We start from the raw sequence: 19,503 nt of genomic DNA on the forward strand, positions 1-19,503 counted from the left end.
AATACACTTAAATAGAAGAAAAAATAATAATCAAAGATTAATAACTCAAATATATATATATATATATATATATATATATATATATATATATATAAAGGAGATGAGATTTATTATCAACGGGTTATTTGTCGGAATCCATCAATAATATTTACCAACTGATATAGTAATAGAAATTGATCACCATATATTTTTATTACTAATAATAATATTATGTAAAACTAATCATTGGTAATTAAATTAATAATAAAATTACTTATAGATATAAAATTACCAATGTAATTTTAGCTAACGATCTGATTCCAATCCGATATGTTTTTTTATATAGATAAATAATTTTTTCATCAATGGAATTAATATTTCATCGGTATAATTCATTTTTTAATTTCCTGTGGTGTTGAAACAAAAATCCAAAAAATGGCATATTTGGCTATAGCGATCTTGGGATCCGGTTAGCTGTAAAACTTACTTATGTGCTTCATTTCATTCTCTCTAAATCAGTCGATTTGGATGGCCAAAATAACAAAGTTCATTTGCAGTGGTCCTTAATCCTAATTGCTGTGGTCCAATTAAGGAATTAATTATTTCCATTTAATTATATGATGAGATGAGAGCTATATATATATATATCTTGTATTAACCTAATATTTCTGGGTTGGTACGTGATGCTAGCTAGACAAAAATTCATATGTAGTGCCCTTAATATATTGATGTGGTCCTTGGAAATTAATATTGTTTAATGTATACAAGAAGAGCTATCATGGCCCTAATGATTCCGCCTTTTTGTTTTAATCACTAGCTTAATATGATTCAAAATACTACGTCCAAAACTAGCGAATCATTTTTGTGTTGTCACGAAAATATATAAGTAGTTTGAAGTCCATTTCTTCATCGCATCACCAACTTCTTCTTTTTTTTTTTATTGAAGTTTTACTTCGAATGGTTAAAAATAGAATCCTTCTCTTCATCTCAAATTTTATACCTATACCTATACCTATACCTAGACGACGAAGACGACAAAAAAATGTTTTCTTTTCTATGTTTTTGAATTGTATATGGTTAAATATCTATATTGATCTCTTATATTGCTATATTTATCTCAACTTATATCAATTTTATATTAATATATTTATCTTTTTAATTAAATGTATTTTTATCATTGTAAGTTATTTAAATTTGGATAAGCACAATCATATTTAAAAATATTTCTCCACGTACGTACCCCCATTATTTTTACTTTTACGTAATCAATACCTTGATGAAATTGGGATCCTATTTTTCATTATTACTCACCAAAATATTAATTTTATTCTTCCCACGACGTGGCACAGGAATCATGGTGTGGCCAGATACATCAACGTCCAGGATTGTTGTGATAAGTGAGAACGCATAGTAAAGTTTTGGTCTGCACGTCCATCTCATCGAAATGTGATCTTCAGCATAAACAATTCCAAAATCAGGTTAAGATTAGAATTATACAATTAATCAATGACAATTTGCTGATAGCATCTTAGGTTTAGCATGGTTGCTAAATTAACTTCATTTCATTTTCTCTTAATCAGATGATTTAGATGGCTGATATTTAGTGAAATATTTCGTTGTGGTCCATGGAAATGTAAATGTATGACTGAGAGCGACATACATATCTAATTAACATAATTATTTTTATTATTAGTTTAATTGTTATCATTTAAGGGTTTGAACTTTGAGTGTTAGGGAAAACAGCAAGAAAATAATTTCTTGTATGGGTAAAATCAAACAAGCTGCGTGAAAAATCAAGGAAAAGATCCCCCAAAATCGATAAGTCCCTTGAAAAAGATTTGGTCAAGCTCAACCCTACATTTGCATAATTTAGTAAATTCAATCCTATTTAACTAAATTGCATTATACTATAGAATGAGTATTGGTTAGATTTTTTTTAAAATGTTTAATTAAGAAATAAAAGACTTGAGTTTTCAAAAAAATGAAAATGTAAAAAATAATATATTTGAAAATTAAAATTCTAAGATATAGGCAAAATTCTGAAAATACATATTTACTAAAAGTTCTAATTAAGAAATAAATTATTATAGTTTAAAAGTTCACAATGTTTAAGAATCTTTTATTTGTTAATTTCTTTATAAAAAGATTAAAAACATTTTATTTTTTGAAACACTTTCTAAAATTTTAATTGTTGATAAAATTCGAAATATCTTAATCTGTTAATATTTTAAAAAAAACTAATTTTTAAATATTTTATTAAATTTAAAAAGAAAACCAATAACAGAGCTTTTTTGAAAATTTTATTTTTTAATAATATTTATTTATTCATTAAAGATTTTCTTCTGAAAAAAATAGTATTTTATTTATTTATTAAACATTTCCAAAAAATTTAATTGTTAGTCATATTACTTAATAAGTTTGATCTTATTGGATAAATCTTGCAAACATCATATAAAAGTTGACAATATTTTTATTCCTTTCTTACAGAGGTTTATTTGCCAAATCGACAGAAACACATGGGCTAGTTTGAAGGGTGTTTCCAAAACTCAATCGAACGTGTGAAAAACGAACACACGCCGACGAGGCTTCAATACATGGCATTAAGCCTTAGTGGGATCAAAGCGTGTTGTGGGGTAGCAAGCAAGAGGCAATGCCCTTGATCCTGAATATCCTGTCATTTTGGTATCAATTTTGTCAGCATCTTTCAATTCCCAGTCGAAGCATTGCACTAGCATTCCTATCGTTGAGAGAGTGACAACCAACCCATGAGAGGCACCAACACATGCTCTCCTTCCACTCCCAAATGGAAGGTAATGAAAATCTTGATCACCCTTGAAGTCCAGTGTTGGATGCTGATCAATATTATCAACAGTACCGTCCGTCGATTTGGCCGATAAGAACCTCTCCGGCATGAACTCATCTGGCTTGTCCCACGTATTTGAGTCACGCATTATGGCATACGCATTGATGAGGATTCTACAACCAGCTTTAATGTCATAACCATTGATCTTAGTATCTACGTTGCATTGCCTTGCCCGCAACGTTCCTATAGGACTTAACCTTAGGGTTTCCTTCACAACTGCTTGTAAGAAAGGAAGATTTGGGACGTCTGATTCTTTGACTAGCCTGTTATCGGACCCTACATTCAAGTGAATTTCCTCCCTGAGCTTCGTAAATACAGTGGGGTTCTGTATTAACTCTGTAATGGCAGATTGCATAGCTGTTGCAATAGTTTCCACGCCCGCAAAAAATATTTCCTGTACAAAGAAAATAATTCATAGGTAGAGTTAATACGTTTAAATTACTATACAAGTGAACTTCATTAGTACTCGCGTGATTGGTTGTTTATTTCTTATTTTAGACTTCCTTGATTTTAGAGAAAAGTTTTATACATTGATTTTCATATGAATATTGATAGTTACATTAATTTGATGATCAATAATATCTAAGATAGTTAGGACAGAGAGTACATGCATGTACTCTTGTCTTCTATTTAATTAGCATTTAATTACTATTTTATGATTAAAAAAAAAGATGGGATATTTAAGACAAAGAATTAAGATATGTTCCGTTGTCTTTTTTGTTTTCAAAAATAAAAAATCACTCAAAAACTATCTCCAATTAAACATATTTTAATTTCTTCTATATTTATTATTTTTATTATAATACACTAACCAAACACATCTATTCACTTAAGAATCACAAATTAACTCATAACTTGAAATCATGCTCCTTGCACGAGACTATTACTGACTAGCGTATGAACAAAATTCCGAAAAAAATTAGATAAGAAAGTGCAAAAAAAAAAATTACTAATAATAACAAAACTCTGCACTCAGCGAAACCATTAAGATTAAAGAACTCACCAGGAAGAATTTTTTTATATGCCTCCTTGTTAACTTCAATTCAGAATTTGTGTCTTTATACGTCTCCATTAAAATGTCCATCACGTCTTTCTCCCCTTCGTCACCACCGTTGATCAACTCAACCTTTTCTTCATATTTCTTCATCAGCTGCTCCATTAGCTGGTCATACTTCCAAGTCGCTGAAACGAGCCTTTTCCCTTTTCCTAAAAAGTCAAATCTGCTTAAAGGACCAAAAACTCCATTGAAACTAAACTTTGCTGCATTTTTCATTATATTCCCTACCACCTTCCGTATTTCTATAGGTAAATTAGGGTTTTCCATGCATCTCTTGCCAATTGCCATTCTACAAATTATTTTACTCGAAAAGACTGAAAGCTCCTCGCCTAAATCACATGGCTTCCCCTCTCTTGACTTTTCCACCAGTGATTTTAGAAGCTTCAACGTCTCTTGCTCTCGGATATGGATGAATCGATCCAGTTGCGTGCCGGCGAATAGTTTGGTCATGCATAGCTTCTTCATGAACCGCCAATATGAGCCATACTCGGCATTGAAGAAAGTATATCCATCATAAATGTCAAATCTTGAGAGGCCAAAAGCGAGTGTATACTTAGAGGCAAAATCAACATCATGGATTTTCAATATCTCCTTGGCTGTTTTGGCATCGGACACAACAAAAATAGGTGTTGATCCAAAACGTATTAGCATGAGGGGGCCGTATTGGCTAGCAAGTGTTTTGAGGGAGCTTGGTAGCCTTGAGCTTAAAAGGTGAAGATGGCCAATGATGGGTAGGGCTGGAGGGCTTGGTGGGTGGCGAGTCTTGGTGCAAAAGCTGGTGCATGTTTTGATGAAGAGTTGCACCACAAGGATAATGGCGATCCAACTGCTGCCAAGGTAGCAATAATATGCAAAACCATGATCATCAGTGGCCATGAGCAGCAAGTTTTATAACATTTACACAAATGGAAGAGGTTTTTATTGTGATTTTCAATCTAGTGCTTAAGATTGTAGGCTTGGGAACATATACAATTGCTTGCATGAATTCTTTCGTCTACAAACCCCCAATTCAAACCATTGAACTTTTACTATTTATAATATTGATCATAAACTTACATGATTATATTAATTAGATTACTAATTACTTGCAAGTGCAGCACATGCTCACATGCATTAACACACTTCAAGGAGCAAACACTTATCAACTATATTTTTGCCAATATCATTACATTTTTTTTCCTGGTAGGTTGCCCATCATTTACTTTACAATCGAGCATTGATCAACCAAATATAAAGTGTTTCTAGCATATATATCTGATAGATCATGTATAAAGCAATGTGATATAGTTGATGCATTTTCATTATTTCATGTTGATCATCAAGATCCCTCCATTATTACATGAGAAATTTAAATTTGGATATTTGATAATATAATAATGATTGCTTTTTAAAGTGTTTTTTGGTTGGAAATGTTTCAAAATAATATTTTTTTTGTTTTAAAAAAATTATTTTTGATACCAACATATCAAAACATCTGAAAACATCAAATAAAATTAATTTAAAATAAAAAATATATTTTTTAAAAATATATATTTTTAAAATATAAAAATAAATAAGATATAAACCCATCTTCAAAAACTCAAAAATCCACGTTTTAATGGTCCCTCATCGTCATCGAGATTCGAATAGGCGTTGACTAGCTAGCTACAAGCTAGGCTTGTAGCTAGCTTTGACTTTACATCAACGCCATTGACTCGAAGTGTTTGATGCCCTGTAGCTAGCCTTATGGATTCGCTTGACCAGGTTACTTTGCCACAGCCATATGGCATGGGTTGATAATTAAACTGCTGAGAAAGTACCAATAATTTTGCTTGCAAAAAGGAGTTCTTAATACAATATTTTTAACAATAAGATCAGGTCAACGTAATTCAGGAATTAAATTATCAATTATGCTGTCTTAGTGTATATAATATATATTTATAAGAGAACTTCTCAACCAAATTATTAATCTAATCGCTAAAAAATAATAAAATTGAATTCACATCCTTCTCAAAAAGTTTTTATTATTATAAGAAATACACGGGGAAGTGTAGTTGGCACACCCTTATTTTTATTCTTTGAAAATGACGAAACTATCCTTAATTGTATTATCAATATAATTTAAAAGACTCTAAAAGGCATGGATATTTTAACGTGGCAATCCACGGAAAATCACCCTTCAGAAACAAAATCAAATAAGAGGGTATTTTAATAATTTTACAGGATTCCATCGGTCACTGTTACATTTAAAGGAGGCAATTCAGTATTGCTTATAATGCACAGTAAAATGGTCATTCTACCCTTATAATCATAGTGTTTTGAACTAGAGTAGAGAGGTATTTTTATATTTTTAATTTTTTAAACATAATAAAATGACTTTAAAAGTAACTTTTTCTTTAGCTTACATTTAGGGGCTCATTTGGGTATTTTGTCAGTTTGATAGAGGGGAAATTTTATAATTTTAGAAATATAAATATTATTTTTTAAAAAAAAATGATTAACGTGTTGATTGCGCACATCAGCGCGTGGGTGGTTGTTGCGCTTTTCAAACCACATATTCATTAGCCAAACACCGGCTTTAAAGACAGCGTTTGAATCGTATTAGTGGCCCCTTTATTTTTGGACAACAAGTGTGGTCAATGAATCTCTGGTTTGGCATCGGTGACATTTTTTTCTTGCTTTCTCTCTCCTGTAAATTCTCAAAAAATCCTTTCAATTTGGTTTTCCTTTAAATTCAGTTACTTTTTATTGCTATTTTTTTTATTTAAAATAATTCATAAAATTGAGTTTTTTTTCCTCATTTTGTTTCTGAATTTGTAGAAAACAAATACTTTGCAGTAATTATATATTGATTTGGAATTGTACCAAGCATTATGGATATAAACATGAGAAACAAGAAAGAAAAACAGAAGAGAAAATATAAAAATAAATAAAAATATTAATATGTGAAAATATTAATTTTATCATTTTCTATGGAATTAATTATATATAATTATTTTTCTTATATTTATCTCGATCTTATTGATTAAGTATTGGTAGTTAGAGTTTCAATATCATTAAATTTTACAACAACAATTATAACAATAATAATAAAAATAATAAAGAAGAAGAAGACAGATATAAGACAAATTAAGGTGTACACAAGGTAAATACACATACATTAATTTATTTCAATATATATTTCAAATCATAACTTTGTCCCAGGTACTGATTGAGGGAAGTACGTACTTGCATGTTCCTAAAACAACCAAACCTAAGGACTTTCAAAGTACATATATATATAGGCACACCTTACTAAACAAAGAAGTAAATGATCGATCGATGAGAGTTCCATGGTGGCTCTCCTAATATGCGTTCATGTGCTTAATAGGGTAGCACACGAGTGGATGAGCCATTTCTGCTGCAAAGCCAGGTCCTAAAGTTAAATCCACCTCCTTCCCATCCTTGATTTTCCAATCAAAGCACTGAACCAAGGCCCCTACTGCAGCATGCATGACCATCATAGCAAGGGATGCACCAGGGCATCCTCTTCTTCCACTCCCAAATGGAAGGAAACGGAAATTTTGACCCTTGAATTCCATTTGATGCTCGCCAATTTTCTCCTCGGAGCTCTCCAAAAACCTTTCAGGCATGAATTCGTCGGGATTAGCCCATGATTCCGGGTCCCTCATGACTGCATAGACATTGACAAGAACTCTTGTCTTGGCCTTAACGACAGAGCCGTTGACCTTGCAATCTTCAGCGCATTCTCTGATGATTAAAGGTGCTGAAGGGTGAAGTCTTAGTGTTTCTCTCATGACTGCTTTAAGGTAAGGGAGGTTTGGGACATCTGATTCCTTAACAAGTCTATTAGGCCCAACAACTGTGTTGATCTCATCTCTAAGCCTCTTGAATGCCTCGGGATTGTTGATGAGCTCTCCCATGGCCCATTGCATGGCTGTTGCTGATGTGTCTGTCCCGGCAAAGAATAAGTCCTAATTAAGCACATATTATAGATGTTAGCGATGCCAATAATTGAAGAAATATGCAAGAGATCCACATGTATTAATTTGTAGAAGGTAAAGAGAAGGAACTTACAAGCAAGAAGGACTTGATGTCATTTTTAGATAATTTAATTTCAGCAGTTGGATCATTATATATCTCCAACAATATGTCCATCAAATCCTTCCTCTCCCCTTCCTTGAAACCTTTATTTGCCTTCTCTTCATGCTCCTTGAATATCCTCTCCGCTAACCTATCATAGGCTTGTAGTGCACCAACTAGTTTTTTCCCATTCCCAGAGAAGTCAAAAATCCTGAAAGGACCCAAAACATCCCCTAAACTTAACTTTCCTGCAAGCTGTAAACATGTCTTAACCAACCGCTTAATCTGATCAGCATCATTATTACTGCCTGAGCATCGTGTGCTCATTGTCATCCTACAAATAGTATTGTTTGTCAAGGCTGTAAACTCACCACTCAAATCACACAATTTCCCTTCCCTAGCACACCCCATCACCGATTCGACAAGCTTGACCTTCTCTTCATCAAGGATGTCGGTGAATTTCTCAAGTTGAGGGACAGAAAGAAGCCTTGTCATGCATAGTTTTTTCATGAACCGCCAATAATCACCATATTGGGCAGTGACGAATCTTGATCCTCTATAAATGAAGTATTCGGAGGAGCCAAATTCAGGTCTAGAGGAAAAATTGATATCTTGGGTCTTAAATATTTCTTTGGCCACCACAGCATTAGAAGCAACAACACATGTTGATGCCCCTAGACGGATCTGCATGAGTGGACCATAGCGAACGGCAAGGGTTTGGAAAGATTTTGCAAGGACCGACCCAATTAGGTGGAGGTGGCCAATGACAGGTAGAGCTGGCGGGCTCGGTGGGAGGTTGTTTTGACTACGGGATCTTAAGAATGTTTTGATGAAGAAGTGTGCTAGTAGTGCAGTGACAAACCAAAGAAGGAAGAGGAGGTAATAGAACATATCAATTGTAGCCATAGCTAGTTTGGATGGAGGTTCTCTCTTGGGTTTTACACTTGTAAGTAATGAAAGTTTATGATGTGCTTATATAGAGAAATTGCATGCACTTGACTCTTATATATTATTGTTTTTGTTGTGGTTGGCCAGCCAAAAGAAAAATACATTTCATTTGAGTTGCGAGACGTTACACTAAAATATATTAAAATAATATTTTTTATTATTTTTTAAAATTTATTTTTAAAATCAATACATTAAAACTATTCAAAAACACTAAAAAAATTAATTTAAAATAAAAATAAATCAAAATTTTTAAAAAGTATAATTATATCGTTTTTCAAACACCGTATTTAAAAGGAATATACCATGTCAATAATAACTCCAGAAATGTCATTTTCAGGACATGGGAAGGATTGGATGGCTTGAAAATTAAATATGGGATCGCTATCACATTATTGAAGGTGGCATGATACATCTTGTGGTCCGCTTTTCTCATCAAAAGGACATCTTGTGGTCCGCTTTTCTCATTATGGACATTAATCTTTGACATTAATCTTCGGGGACTATCCTCTACGATGACTGGAGGGCCAATTATTCAATCTTGATTATTCTCTTAATGGTTGGCCGATTAAGAAAAAAACAAACTTAGACAGCACTTCATTTGTCAGTGCAGATTTCCAAAATTAGACAGGTCACTGGGCAATGATTCTTTTCTTTTTAAAAACCACATCCTGTTTTGTTGTTGAAAAAAAAAAAATAAATAAATAAATTATTTTCTGATATTTGATAGTGTAATGAAAAATAAGTTGGAAAATATTTTTTAATATTTGGTTATATCATGAAAAATGAGCTGAAAAATAATTTATTAATATTTTATTTTTTTCAAATTTATTCAAATAATAAGGAACAAATCTTACAATTAAAAGGTTGAATAAGAATGAAATTGAAAAAAATATTATTTCATAAATTATCTCAAATAAAATAAATAATAATCAAAATAATAGAGATTAAATCTAAAAAATAAAAAAATTAAAAGATGAAGAAATTAAAATAATAATAATTAACATTTCATAAATTTTTTCAAATAAAATAAGTAACAATTAAAAGAATAAGAACCAAATTTAATAGATAAAAAATTTCAATTAAAAAATACTAAGGGAAAAGCAAATAACAATTATAAAAATGAAAACCAAAATTAATATAAAAATTAAATTTTAAGGGATAAAATTAAAAAATAAATATTCAAAACAAAATATATATATATATAACAATAAAAAATTTGAAGATCAAATTTGATATAATCAGCAAATAATATGATATTTTTAAATTTTTCATAATTTTCAGAAAGTGTTTTCTGTTCAAAATAAAAGAAAAATACTTTTCTGAAAAATAAGTCAAATTTTTCTTTTATTAAAAAGTATTTTTTATTAACTAATTTTTCTAACAGAAAATAAATACAAAAAAATTTAAAAAGTAAATTTTTTAAAAAAACTTTTCAGAAAACAAAGGTAGACTTATTTCCAACCTATTTTTATACTTGGAATCTTTAACTCTGGAATGTAAATCGGAGATGTCGGGTCTCTTGTCGATAGAGGCCCGTAAAGAATGGCCCAAGAAGCTGCCCACCATACGAGCTTAACATAACATGCAACTAGAACAAGGCAAAACCACATTTATTGTACTTTATCCATCTACAAATTACCATACAATGATAGAATTCAACTGTTCAGAACTGTTTCAATATTACAATAGGAAGTAATAGATCATAGGCAAAAGACAGGAGTGCTATACCTGGTATTCTAACCTATGTACATCAGTCAAAACAAATACGTAGCCCTTGTCCTACATACCTTCAAACGAATGAAGGAACAACAGTAAAACCTTCATGAGAATGAAGGGAACGCTGGTGAAAGATTGCCCGGAAGCAATCTTTCACTAGCAAAATTGAAATCTAAGAGCCGTCTGCCAATAAGTACAAGACTCCCTGAAAAGATATCACAAGAAGATGATCAATCTTGATGCACAAGGATATCACCAGAAGATGATCAATCTCGATGCACAATGATATAACTAGACGATGATCAAAGTCACCGCACAGGTTGTCACCGAAGGTAGTGACTGTATTCCTCCTGTTGGTTTACCATAGAATACTGTGGAAATATCATCAGAAGATGACCAATCACCGCATTGACATAAGAGTTCGAACTCTTTTCTCTCTCTCAGCCTTCCTAGCACTAGGAGTCCTCTTCATTTTTCGCAACTCCTCCATCACTACTTTCTCAACTGTGTCAATTGAGTTAAGGAGTTTCTTCTGGGGTGTTAGAGAGTCTGGATCACCAGAGGCTTGGTTTGTAATATGCTGCAAAATTTTCGGCACTTTACCAATGGTAGAAGAACAGCCCTTGACTGCAGTAGTTGGTTTTGCGGACATAATCCTGTTGCTGTGCTCGAGATGAGCAACTGGTGTTGCCTCAGAAGAGTCATGATTCATTCGGACTTGAGGCATTGGGCTCCTGATTTCTAGGTCATCACTTCCTCCCAAGCGTTCCCTTCTCCTTTCGATGGCCTGATCAAAGAATTTCCCCAACATTAGTTGAAGAGGAAAATAAATAAAACCAAAACCCATGAACTCTATTTCAGCAACATTCCCACCTTACTTGAACCATAACAGGTCAATAAAGGTTCCCAGTTGAAGCCTCTGAGATTAGAGAATAAGTTGGCCTTTTGTCAACAAGGCAGTGTGCATTATTTGACAGCCCATTTAACGTGGGCACTCGAGTTGGACAATGGGGATTTTTATTCAAAACCAGTAAGATTCTGTTCTTTGACCAATTTGACAAAACACGCATGCGAATTGATCTAAAAACCTAGGACAGAGACTTGAGAGCAGCCCATCCCGCCGCAGTGACAGGGGGAATAGAGACCCCCACACACCTTTCACTTCACTCTGCAGGGACTGAAATGAAACCATATAGAACATGCAGAAGTTTATCCAGTAGTCTGTTCCACTCAGTACTCAATACACACCAGATATCATAGCATTGATTGTTTTGAAAGAAACCGGCACAAATCTTTTCCTCCATTTCATGCAAAGACCAAGGTTTCTTGAAAATTCAATTACATGAAAGCCATATATTTTATATTCCTCGGAATCAAAACTAGACAGGCAGCCTGAATATAAGAAAAGCAAATTTATAGTAGCAATATTGTCAAGAATGATCCATGCACTTCAACATCGCTGCTCTTTTGAAACCAAACTTTCCCAATTAAATTATAACCAATCAACACGAAAAAAAAAATAATTACCCTAACAACAGCAGTGACATCACGAAGAGGAGTCCTAGGGTACCAGGCAGGTAACACACTATTTGATCCACGACCCCTTCCTCTTCGGGCACTCCCAGGTGGAGGAATATTTTCTCTGCCCAATGTAGTCCGGCCACCTTGGTCCCTTGGAGTGCCCAAACCACCTCTTCCACGCACAGCAATGGTACCCGCACCCACTGTTTGAGTTCTTGTTGCTGCGTTTGGTCTAGGAGAACCAAACAGCGCCATGTCAAGCTCTGGCTGGTCTTGATAGACACCAAGAATCCTTGATTGTCTTCGAGCAGCAAAGAGTGCAGCTATGTCTACTGGGCTTGACAATCTATCTCTTGATACCGGCATTTTTAACTGAGAAAATTTGACCAAGCTTCTGTTAGATTGACTAGTAAAATAGAATATTACACAAGTTTAATTTACAAAAGAGAAACTGAGTTTGATTCTTCAAAGAAAACAGAGATCTCGGATTTGTGCAAAGAGAACCCACTTACTTTCCATGAAAATGTAAAGATTCACGAGAAAATGAAGGTTTTCTCGGAAAAATAACAAGAGAATAATCAAACACGGTTTTGTTACATTGATCATTGAAGAGAGATGCAAAATTATTTACTGGATACAATAAAGAACCTAAGCCTAAGGTTTACATTTATCATTTCAAGAAAATGAATAATCTGGGGTAACTATAAAACCCACTCTCCTTTTCTCAGAAAATAAAACTTTCCAGGAAAATTAGGGTTTCTTTCACTGCAAACGAAACAAAAAATAAAAGAAACAGAGATCTCCCACATTTTCCGGGCAAACCTCCCATTTCCCGAGAAAGCTCCCAGTTTATCATCATTCAGACCCAAATTCAATTTCTTTCATGAAACAAGAAATCTCCAGCGACACACTCGAGGAAATAACATTGTCTTAAAATCCATACCGCTGATTTTAAAAGAAGAATAGGAATCCAAAGAAACCAGGATAAAGGCAATTAACAAGTAAAATAACAAAACGAGAACCAGATTTTTTTCTGCTATAAAATGATAAATCTCCAACAACCCAGATAACAAAATAACATTTCAATGGAACCCAAATGAAAGAACAGAGAAATGAGAAGAGTTTCTTGTTTGCTTGGTTGTTACCTTTGAAAGGCAAGAAACACTAGGGTTTCGGTGCTTCTTTTTTATGAGGGAAGAGGGGCTGTGTTTGGTATCTCTGCAAGTGTAAAGAAGAAGAGAGAGAGCTTCGTTAGCGAGAGAAGAGATATTGGCAAATTCTTTTGAAATGAAATATGGGCGGTCTTATAGCAGGTGAAATTTTTCTGCATCTAAAACTTTTCAGGCACGTGTTACTCAAATTTTGAAATTTGTCCACCGGCGGGATACTTGCAGTTACGTTTCTGCCCCTAACGTTGGGCTTCGTTATTGGGCCATGACTGAAGAGATGGTTTTTGGGTCAAACTAAATTGTGAGCCCACACAGATGTGAAACTTGTGATCAAATTATACATTACTTTTACAAAAATATAAGATATATATATTATTTTTATAATAGATCGTGTATTTTTATTAGAAAACATAAAAAAAAATCCTTACATATCTAATGATTTTTCATAATTTATATGTTACATAAGCATATATTCCATGAAGATGATGATAAGAGTGTGTGGCACAGTTTCTATTTCTATTTTTAAATGCTTTTAGAAGTGAAACTTTATTAAATTTATATTGTTTTATAATATTTTTAATGTGTTGATATAAAAAAATCTAAAATAAATCTTATTTTAATATACTTTTAAATAAAAAATATTATTTTAAAAAACAGCACGCATCTCAAACACCCCAAATAATGACCTCGTGGGTATAACATTGTATATTTTTATAAAACATTTTACAAATATTACTATGTAGACATAATGTATAGTGGATAAAATAGTGTTTTTATCATCTTAAATTTTTTTTAAAAAAAACTTATATGCTAAATTATATTTGTAATAGAACCATTTTGGTATTTTAAAATTAACAGGTATTTTACTTTCTAATTACATAGTAAAATAATATAAATATTTTTAAAAATAAGAAATTGCTAAGCTTTCATAAAGGGTTGTTTTTTTATTTTCATATCAAAATGTATAGTAAAATAACTTATTTACCCTTATAATAATAAAAAAAAAAAACTTTAATTAATGTTGGGGGTGTTATCATTTTTTTTCTTCTGATAAGCACAATAAAAAAACATAATTGCCCATAAAGTTTAAATGATTTACCTTAGGTTAGAGGGTATGTTTATCATTGCGCTACTAGTTTCCTTGTTATTATTGGGTGAAACTAGAGAAAATTTAGTTCCTTAATAAATGAAAAGTATTTAGAAAAAAAATATGTTGATCTGCATGTCAGTCGCTTCGTTATCTTCGAACGGCGTGTGAGGCTGATTTTAGCGGCTAAAGAGGTTGTTTTAAGATGACATCTGATTCATCTCGTTATTTTTTCCATGACCCAACAGCACGTGCACTGAAAAGGCTTTTTATTTGGTGTCGATGATCTCTTTTTTTTCTTTTTTATTTTCTCTGTACTACTCAATGTTTGTGCTCTACCCTCAAATTTTTCAAATCAACCGCTAAACTTCTTTTTTTTTGTCTTTATTCTTTTGGTTATTATTTATTTTATTTGAAATAATTTATTAAAATAGAGTTTTGTTTCAATTTCATCCTCGTTTAATTTTCTACTTTATCAAATTTGATCTTCATTCTTTTAATTGCTATTTATGTAATCCGAGATAATTTTTAGAATTGAATTCCTTTTTCTTGCCATTTCACCCTCCATTTTTTCTTTCCTATTAGATTTTAACCTCATTATTTTCATTGTTTTATTTTTGTAAAATTTTATATAGCTATTTTTTTTTACTCGATTTCATCTTTCAAGATTTAATTAGTTTGGATTTGAGTTTCTTGGTTAAACCCCTGTCTAGGATTTCACAAATTGTAATTTTTTTAAAATTAACCTTGCTTTAGGAGGTTCGTCCGGGATTTTTTTTTTTCATTTTTTCTAGTTAATATTTTTTTTCAGTTTCATCTTTCAATATTTATTTAATTGGAGACTGGGATCTATTTTTTTATGCTTTCTATGTCCTTTATTTTATTTATTTAATTGAATTATCTCAAGTCTTTTAATTTATTTTTATTTGTTAAATTTATTTTTTTAAAATAACGTTTTTCCCATGCAACTTCTTTCGATGTCATTATGCAACTTTTTACAGTGAGGTTTGATTTTTCTCAATAAACTCTTTTGGTGGTGGACGATATCCATAGTGGAGTGACATTGAATTTTCAGTGATATTTTCTTCTTCTTCTTTTATTCGGAGTATGATATTAGTGGCTCCTTTTCATTTAATTGTTGCCAAATGATTTTTTCTAATTCATCCGCTATCATTACCTACTATTTAAATCAAATTAATAGATGTTATTAAATCCATTCAAGTTCATGATTCATGTATCAATTTTTTTTTAAAAAAAAAACACTATCATTACTTGAGCATCTCTTTTATAAGTTAAAAAAAATTAGACTGCGGAGGTCACCATTCTATTTAGATACTACTAGTATATTGGCTCACGTTCCGCAGCGGGTCAATATAAGTTTTTAAAAAAATATAAAAAATATTAAAAGTATAGAGAATGTTTTAAACCATTTGGATCTGACAGCTATAACAGACCCAAGCAACTTGGGTCTGACGAATATGCCAGACTCAAGAGACATGGGTCTGGCGGCCCAAGTTACTTGGGTTGGCGCCCCTTCCCTGGGTCTAGTGTTCCCTTCCAGACCGAAGTTACTTGGGTGTGGCATCCCTGCCAGATCCTGGTTCTTGGGGCGTGGCCGTGCCAAACCCAAGTATGACTTTATTTTTATTTTTTTAATAGTAATAATATTTTTTTTCAAATTTATTAATAATTATATAAATTATATTAACAATAATGAAAAGAATAACAACAAGAACAATAATTTTTAATTTTACCCTTCAAATCAGATCTATGATTTTTTTTTAACAGTAATAATATTTTTTTCAAATTTAATAATAATAATAATAATAATAATAAACATGTCTGACCCAAGTTCTTATAGTTTTTACCCTTCAAATCAAATATGTGGTTTTTTTCAATAATGGTAATTTTTTTTTCAAATTTAATAAGAATAAAAATAATAATAATAATAATATGACCAACGTTTCTTAGGAATGACATCTTTTTCCAAACCCAAGTAATTTGGATCTAACACCCTTGTCAGGCCCTAGCTAATAGGGTTCGGCCGTGCCACACCCAGGTTCCTCGGGTCTGGCCGAGCGAGACCCGAGAGCTTTGGGTCTGTCAGTCCTTGTCTGATCCAAGGTGCTTGGAACAAATAAACATAGGACAATTATGCATTTTAATTGTCAGAAGAAAAAAAGAAGAAAAAACACAAACAACAAAAGAAATATCTCGTAAAAATATATAAAAAAATTAAAAATAAAACTATTATTATAATCCATAATAAAATATCTCTTAATTTACAATAATTTCACCTCATCATTTAGCTTTTGTTATAATTAGGATATCCACTTTCTAAAGAATACATGTAGCATTGTTCCGAAAAATGGAGACTAAAATAGACAGCATTCCAAAAATCAAACAAATTTCCAAATTGGAAACTAGAATTACATGCAACAACCCTTCTTTTCAGAATTCTGCGCTTGTGAAGGAACCAAAATCCTAGTTCCCTTGAAGACACCTGGATTTCCATCCGACTTATCATTGCCAGCAAGAGTTTTCTTGCTGATTATCCTATATATTTCTGTCAGCACTGTCCAAAAGGCAGTTTCAACATTGGTGGCCTCCAGTGCTGATGTCTCCATAAAGAAGAGATTCTCTCTCTGAGCAAACTCCTCTGCATCTTCTGTTGGAACTGCTCGAAGACTTCCCAGGTCACACTTGTTGCCAATGAGCATGATGATAATGCTCTTATCAGCATGACCCCTCAGTTCCTCCAGCCATCTGGCCAAGTGATCGAATGACTGACGCTTGGTCATGTCGTAAATTAACATCGCACCAACTGCTCCCCTGTAGTATGCACTCGTCACTGCCCTGTACCTGACAGAAGAGAAGAAACAGTTCACACACAAATTCAGATTTAAGCGTACATCGTCTTAACTTTCAACAAACATAATGGAAGAGCTCTCAGTTAGCAAACTGCCAGTGTTAGGCCTTAATCAGGGTTAAGGTCGAGGTCAATAGAGACATTGATAACCAATCAGAAGCAAACAAACAGTTAAAGCAGGCAGTCAAGCTTTTCACTTTTAGTATTAGTGGGCACAACAAACTATGCTCAGATAACGGGATTCCGGATTGCTTCAAATTAAATGAGAGAAAGTTCCTCGATATGTAATAAACAAGGCCATAGGTCTTGCAGAACTGCTGATTTCTTACTGTTTAACAAGTGGGTTCGGTGTCAATACCATACAAATAAAAAGATCAGACTTTGTTTCAAGATTAGGAACTTTTAAAGCATCAATTGTTTCCTGAAAGTTGGGTGAAAGAGCTTCAAGTGAAAAGGACAGAAACAAAAGAACTAAGATGTTTATCAAGGCTGTGTTGGTCAAGATATTTGGAGAGTCGCATAGAATGCCCTGTGTGTATGATTAGATTCTCTTAAACAAGGCACAATGCAGAAGGAATAACAAAAACAGGTCCTGAGAAATAATGACAGAGATGTAGAAAACTTCAGACAGTTGAACTTATACATCCACAGAAGTCATGCCAATGGGAGTTTCATATTGCCATAATAGCAAGTGTTCAAGAAATCTAAAATGTAAGATCTATATTTTTTTCCCATGCGAAAGCCAGATCATAAATTTTCAAGCTTAACAACTTGTACAGTAAGAATTGTTGTTGAGGGGGCGAGCCGCATGCTCCTCCATGACACTTCATTTATCTGCATCTTGAATCTGTAGCCTAATGGCTACTGAGTTTGGATTACTATAAGAGGAAAAAAACGGAAGTATGGTACTGCATTTGATGCCAAACCAACCTTCAAGCAGGTGCAAACTAAATAGAAGCAGGACACAGCAAGGAGAAAGGTGGCATACAAAAAAGAAAAAGGGTTTAAAACAGAAAAGGGAATGGTGAAATGGTCATCCTCTAACAAGCTTCCCTCATTAAGCAGCATCACCCACATACGTTCCTGTGTTTACATATGAAGTCGAAAGGAAAAGGAATTTGCTTCGAGTTTTGATAGTGAAAACAGTAGAAGGAACCGATCCCCAAAAGAATGAATGTCAAAATTTGAGAACGAGAAAAGGTGATTCTTGTTCATATAAAGCAACCATTTGAATCTTAATGAATATTTGTCTCGGTTCTTTGTCTACCAAACCTTATGCATACTCTTCATTTTCAGACTATCAGAAACAGGAATTCATGAAATCCCTCGTATTTTATTTCTTCAATTGTAAGCTCATTCACTCGATCCACCATAGCATTATCTATGTTAGACTGGAACATATTGAAGCACATATTTTCCAATCTGATTTTTAATCTTCAAATATATAATACTCAAGCACGTATCGCAAGTGATCTAATATGAATCACAACAACAAAATATCGAAAGAAAGTGTCTGAAAAGTAAAAGCATACCTTTCTTGGCCAGCAGTGTCCCAAATCTGTGCTTTGACCGTCTTGTTATCCATAGCAAGCGTTTTTGTCTGGAATTCAACCCCAATGGTGGCTTTAGAATCCGCATTGAATTCATTTCTTGCGAACCTTGCAAGAAACTGTGATTTTCCAACTGCTGAATCTCCAATTAGCACAATTTTGAAAACATAATCAATCTTTTGATTGTAATCTATATAATTCGACATTTTCAAATCCAAAATTAAATCCCACTAGATTCCCTCCTCAAAAACATAGAAAACCATGCAGCGAAAAAAAGATAGAACTTGTTGTGATCTGTTGTCAAAACAACATTATTTGTCCATGCATTAAAATCAATAGGAAGCTTTAAAAAAAGATCAAATCATGGCTAGCAAAAGGGTAAAATGGGAATGATAGGTGGATGATGAAGCAGAAATGGGAATTGGAATTGAGGGTTAGGGTTAGGTTTGAGAGGGAAAAAAAATGGAGTTTGGAAATGGTTGGTTTTGATTGTGAAATGGCTTGCGGAGAGGGACAAGCGTGTGAGTAAGGAGGAGGGAGAGATGGAGGGAAAGACCAACGGCCAGTGCGGGGCCCATTAACGGTTTGTTATGGTAAAGGTTTTTGGTGCATTATAGGATACACAGATAAATCAAGTGGGTAGATCTGGGCCGTCCATTGTGATGAAGTTGATAGGGTCAGC

At 33.0% G+C, this 19,503-nt stretch overlaps 4 protein-coding genes across 4 annotated transcripts; all 4 read right to left on the reverse strand.

Annotated features, from left to right (window-relative positions):
- Positions 1-2,429: 2,429 nt before the first annotated feature.
- LOC133690316 (3,9-dihydroxypterocarpan 6A-monooxygenase-like) lies at positions 2,430-4,891 on the reverse strand. Its single transcript, XM_062110563.1, has 2 exons — positions 3,846-4,891; positions 2,430-3,236 (listed from the first exon to the last, which is right to left on the reverse strand). Exons 1-2 carry the CDS (start codon positions 4,773-4,775, stop codon positions 2,580-2,582), a joined length of 1,587 nt encoding a protein of 528 aa, XP_061966547.1. The 5' UTR covers positions 4,776-4,891; the 3' UTR covers positions 2,430-2,579.
- A 2,135-nt stretch (positions 4,892-7,026) lies between these two features.
- LOC133688515 (3,9-dihydroxypterocarpan 6A-monooxygenase) lies at positions 7,027-8,929 on the reverse strand. Its single transcript, XM_062108013.1, has 2 exons — positions 7,956-8,929; positions 7,027-7,852 (listed from the first exon to the last, which is right to left on the reverse strand). Exons 1-2 carry the CDS (start codon positions 8,865-8,867, stop codon positions 7,223-7,225), a joined length of 1,542 nt encoding a protein of 513 aa, XP_061963997.1. The 5' UTR covers positions 8,868-8,929; the 3' UTR covers positions 7,027-7,222.
- Positions 8,930-10,498: 1,569 nt separating this feature from the next.
- LOC133688967 (protein POLYCHOME-like) lies at positions 10,499-13,432 on the reverse strand. Its single transcript, XM_062108643.1, has 3 exons — positions 13,292-13,432; positions 12,153-12,518; positions 10,499-11,412 (listed from the first exon to the last, which is right to left on the reverse strand). Exons 2-3 carry the CDS (start codon positions 12,510-12,512, stop codon positions 11,026-11,028), a joined length of 747 nt encoding a protein of 248 aa, XP_061964627.1. The 5' UTR covers positions 12,513-12,518; positions 13,292-13,432; the 3' UTR covers positions 10,499-11,025.
- Positions 13,433-16,486: 3,054 nt separating this feature from the next.
- On the reverse strand, positions 16,487-19,027 carry LOC133688035 (ras-related protein RABA4d-like). Its single transcript, XM_062107414.1, has 2 exons — positions 18,804-19,027; positions 16,487-17,264 (listed from the first exon to the last, which is right to left on the reverse strand). Exons 1-2 carry the CDS (start codon positions 19,025-19,027, stop codon positions 16,832-16,834), a joined length of 657 nt encoding a protein of 218 aa, XP_061963398.1. The 3' UTR covers positions 16,487-16,831.
- Between the last annotated feature and the right edge of the window lie 476 nt (positions 19,028-19,503).

The sequence above is a fragment of the Populus nigra genome, chromosome 3 (assembly GCF_951802175.1).
Source record: "Populus nigra chromosome 3, ddPopNigr1.1, whole genome shotgun sequence".
In the NCBI taxonomy this organism is placed as follows: Eukaryota; Viridiplantae; Streptophyta; class Magnoliopsida; order Malpighiales; family Salicaceae; genus Populus; species Populus nigra.

Bases quoted from the DNA above. Each gene is read 5' to 3' on its own strand.
- LOC133688967 (XM_062108643.1), bottom strand. From the start codon at position 12,512: ATGCCGGTATCAAGAGATAGATTGTCAAGCCCAGTAGACATAGCTGCA. The intron at 11,413-12,152 runs GTAATTATTTTT...TTCTTTGATCAG, and splicing joins ATGTCACTGCTGTTGTTAGG to GCCATCGAAAGGAGAAGGGA.
- LOC133688515 (XM_062108013.1), bottom strand. From the start codon at position 8,867: ATGGCTACAATTGATATGTTCTATTACCTCCTCTTCCTTCTTTGGTTT. The intron at 7,853-7,955 runs GTAAGTTCCTTC...GTGCTTAATTAG, and splicing joins ACATCAAGTCCTTCTTGCTT to GACTTATTCTTTGCCGGGAC.
- LOC133688035 (XM_062107414.1), bottom strand. From the start codon at position 19,027: ATGTCGAATTATATAGATTACAATCAAAAGATTGATTATGTTTTCAAA. The intron at 17,265-18,803 runs GTATGCTTTTAC...CTCTTCTGTCAG, and splicing joins GACACTGCTGGCCAAGAAAG to GTACAGGGCAGTGACGAGTG.
- LOC133690316 (XM_062110563.1), bottom strand. From the start codon at position 4,775: ATGGCCACTGATGATCATGGTTTTGCATATTATTGCTACCTTGGCAGC. The intron at 3,237-3,845 runs GTGAGTTCTTTA...TTCTTTGTACAG, and splicing joins ATATAAAAAAATTCTTCCTG to GAAATATTTTTTGCGGGCGT.